The following is a 3,804-nucleotide window of genomic DNA, read 5'->3' as shown; positions in this document are numbered from 1 at the left end:
CAGACAGACAGACAGACAGACAGACAGACAGACAGACAGAATTTGATAATATAGTAATGTCTATTTCTTCATAATCTTCATTATTTTACCAAAAAAAGTAACATTATTCTGGATTTGCCATGAAAATGTCATGAAATTCATCTGGTTTCAGTAAGAACCGGTTCTCAGTTCCCAACCCTAGAATTGCATGTCATTGCTTTCAAACCCTGTGTGACACAAGGACGAGCACACACAGTTGCACAGGCATGCAAACATAAAGGCCAACAAAGACCGTTAAGAAATCCTTTGGCAAAACTCTTCTGTTGTCTTTACCTGAAGATGTCTCACTCCCAGTGAAAGCTTTATACAGCTTGAGAGAAAAACAGAGGTGAACACTCAGACTAATAGATACACACATCACTGAAGAAGACCTTATAAGGAGAGCTGATGCGATATCAGGCTTGTCCAGACAGGGCTGCGTTGGAACGACTGTGTCATGGTGTCATTCTGCTGAGGTTTTTAATTAATCCAAGCAGCAGTGGGACTGTCTGAGCAAGTCAATGAGAGGAAAAACGAGAAGGGGAAGAAAAGAGAAGAGAAGGAAGATGACAGTCATAATTTAAAGCCCCAAGCCCTGATATATGGAGATGATTTCCTTTTGTTTTTTACGGTTTGGTGTACCTATGCATCCTCTCTCAGTTCTAGTGCTTACACGCAAGGCATTGGCAAACATCTTACATCATTGATCTGTTCCTGGGAACATGCAGTCGAAAAGAATACAACTAACTGAAGAATCTACTGAACTTTGATCATAGCTCCTACCTTCTTGAATCTTTTACTGATCCATTTGTCCCAGTGGTTCAGCATATCCAACCATTTGGCTTCCCTGTGCCTTAACACTTCCAGAGGCACTTCTTGAGCCCTGTGTAAGAGAGAAAGAAAGAATAAGAACTCTAATTTGTGCTTATCAAAGAAGATGGCAAATGTTATTAGTTCTCACAGTTCTCATAACCAACTACAACACGGCAAGATAAAATATGCAGAACTGCAAATTAAATTTTAATTAAATTGAATACAAATAGACTTCATTAATAATACTTCTATTCTTTAATATTACTGTATGGAAAATAGCTTCGTAAACATCCTGCTTAACTTCTCCTTTTGTGTTCCATGAAAGAAAGAAATTAAGTCATAAGGGTTTGGATATGAGAGGGAGTAAATAGTGACAAAATCGTGACTTTCTTTTGGGTCAACCATAAAACTATAAAAACATACTACATCAAAAAACACTGAGCTATTTGCAGGAAGAACTATAGCCACTAAACCAACAACTAAAATAGCTTCTTGTGAACTAGAGACAATGTCATAAACATGTCACTCATCACATGACTGAAGTCCTTCATATAAATACATAAATATCACAAAAAGAGCTGCTGCTAAATCTTTTGAAGTTTCCAGATGCAGCACATCTAATTTCAACATTGATAAATTAACAAATGTAATCCTTATTTTCGAAGGATCATGTCACACTGAAGACTGGAGTAATGATGCTAAAAATTAGGTTTGCATCACAGATAATAATAATAAATTACAACTTATACTAAAATAGAAAATATTTATTTTCAATTGTAATAATATTATTTCACAGTATTGCTGTTTTTACTGTATTTCAATCAACTAAATGCAGCCTTGGTAAGCATAAGAGCTGTAATCTGACACCAAATATATGAACAAGAAAAAATAGTAGTTGAAACTATCTTAATTATCATAAATTTTAGGGAAGAATAATCTGAAACAATTTCATGACTAATGTAAACAGCCATCCAGTAGATGACTAGACACTTTCATCCATGGAGAACCTCCCTGGGTTCGACCTGTGGTGAACTACTTTGCCTACAACGGTGATGAACAGGCCTGTTATCTTTCCCTTTGTGTTTGCTCTATTCAAATTTGAACCATAGACATTTAAATATCAGTTTGCCAGCACACCAACCACCAGCTAGCTTCCCCTTTACTTAGATACCGATCCTAACCACTAGAAATTTGATCTGAAAGCAATGTGTCTTTAAATATTTTTCCTATCAAGTTATAACTTGCAAGTTTTACTTCCTTTTCATTTTGCAGAGCAAATTTGACCAAAAACTGAGGAGCCTAGAACCGTATTCATGAGAGTTAGGGATGGGGCTGCTCTCTCTCTCTCTCTCTCTCTCTCTCCAGTAGTTGGCAGAGATGGTGTAACCTCCCAGCACCAGCACTCCCATAAACCACAGGAAACGGAAAGCGGCTGTACACTCAGTACAGAGGGACAACTATCACTTACTCATCTATTCCATGCTCTTTAACAATTCACAACGAATAGCCAGGCCTGCTGCCGTCTCAGGCTACTGTTTAAAACCGTTAATTCTTCACAATGGAGTGGTGACAATCCCAAATCCAGGCATATCTGTAAACAACATGAATGTGTTCTTCTCTGTAGACTTCAGTGTCTTTATTTAAGACGCCAACCTGGGGCAGATGTCTCGCTGATAAAAGACAGGAAGCTTTAACAGGTCTGCAACTGCAGAGCAAGTGAGGATGAAACGCCCTGACACTCCATTCAAACCACATCAATGAAAACTAACATTCAACTTTTTAAGCCCATTTCCAATGAAAAGAAAACTGTCAGTTTCATGCATCCGTCAAAACTGGTTCAACGAGTTAGCTATATAAAACAGATCCGTAAACTCTGAAAGCAGATTGCTTGAGTTTAAGATACTTGGTTGCATGCTGTGTTTTGATTTTGTTTGCTTTAGTTTGACCAGCCATCAACCTCCCATTTATTTATTTTAAAAGGGAGGAATTGTGCTGCTTTGCAAAAAGGGTGTAGGAATGTATTACGCACAATTACTGTTCGATTACTAATATCATGTGAACATTTCACATGGCTGGTGTATACAGTATATAATTATATTACATTCAACAGAAAACAGATATGAAATAATTTTGTAATTGACAACCTTTCTGTTTTACGGTATATATTAATTTATATATAATTATAATCATTTGATAGATTTTAAAATGTAATACTTTATCTTTTTTCACACACAAAACAGAACATAGATATTGAAACAGAAAACAGCTATTTTACAAACTGTTCTTTTGTAATGATAATTGTAGAATGAATAATCGACAACACACACACACAAACATTAGATAGTAAATAGATTTTTTTTTTTAATTGTATCAATTTATTACTGTTTTTACTATTTTGGTTCAAATAAATGCAGCTTTTGTAAGCATAACACAAAAAAGACTTGAACAAATCTTTAATGATTCCAAACGTTTGACTGCTAGTGTATATTATTATTATTATTATTATCATTACATTCATAGGGTTTAACTAAAAGGCTACATCTTCTACTGGGAATAAAGTATAACGTTACGTCAACTAACTTTTTGTAGAGATGTCGTTATTTATTTATTTGCATTGGGCTACATATTGAATAATAAGCCTGCAATATATATATATATATATAATACATACAGTATGGCATTAAATAGGTTAAGCAACAGTAATTCATTAACACAGATTCTTCAGTTTTGAATGCCTCTGTTTAAGTGCGTCAAGAATCTAAACTATGCTGCTTTCAAATGCTTTCCTACTAACGTAACTCACACAAACATGCAGTATTTTCCGCTCCACGCTTCATCACGTGAAATCGATCTCCCAAAACCAAGCAACACAAACAGGATCTGATGGGATCCACTGAACAGCCTTGCAATCCAGTGCACTTACGATTCGGTTGAGTACTTCTGGGCTCCTCCGATGAACCCATACTTGTCAGT

General features: G+C 35.8%; 1 protein-coding gene across 1 annotated transcript in view; it reads right to left on the bottom strand.

The window, feature by feature from the left end:
• The window catches only part of LOC107550973 (TBC1 domain family member 10A-like), an 18,015-nt gene that overhangs the window by 10,694 nt on the left and 3,517 nt on the right, over positions 1–3,804 (bottom strand). Inside the window, exon 2 of the mRNA XM_016232439.1 lies at positions 802–901. Within this exon, the coding sequence (XP_016087925.1) occupies positions 802–901 (100 nt within the window). The remainder of the gene's footprint in view (positions 1–801; positions 902–3,804) is intronic.

Source organism: Sinocyclocheilus grahami, unplaced genomic scaffold (genome assembly GCF_001515645.1).
Source record: "Sinocyclocheilus grahami isolate Dianchi unplaced genomic scaffold, SAMN03320097.WGS_v1.1 scaffold410.1, whole genome shotgun sequence".
Classification (NCBI taxonomy): domain Eukaryota; kingdom Metazoa; phylum Chordata; class Actinopteri; order Cypriniformes; family Cyprinidae; genus Sinocyclocheilus; species Sinocyclocheilus grahami.
This window is presented reverse-complemented; position numbering and strand designations above follow the sequence as displayed.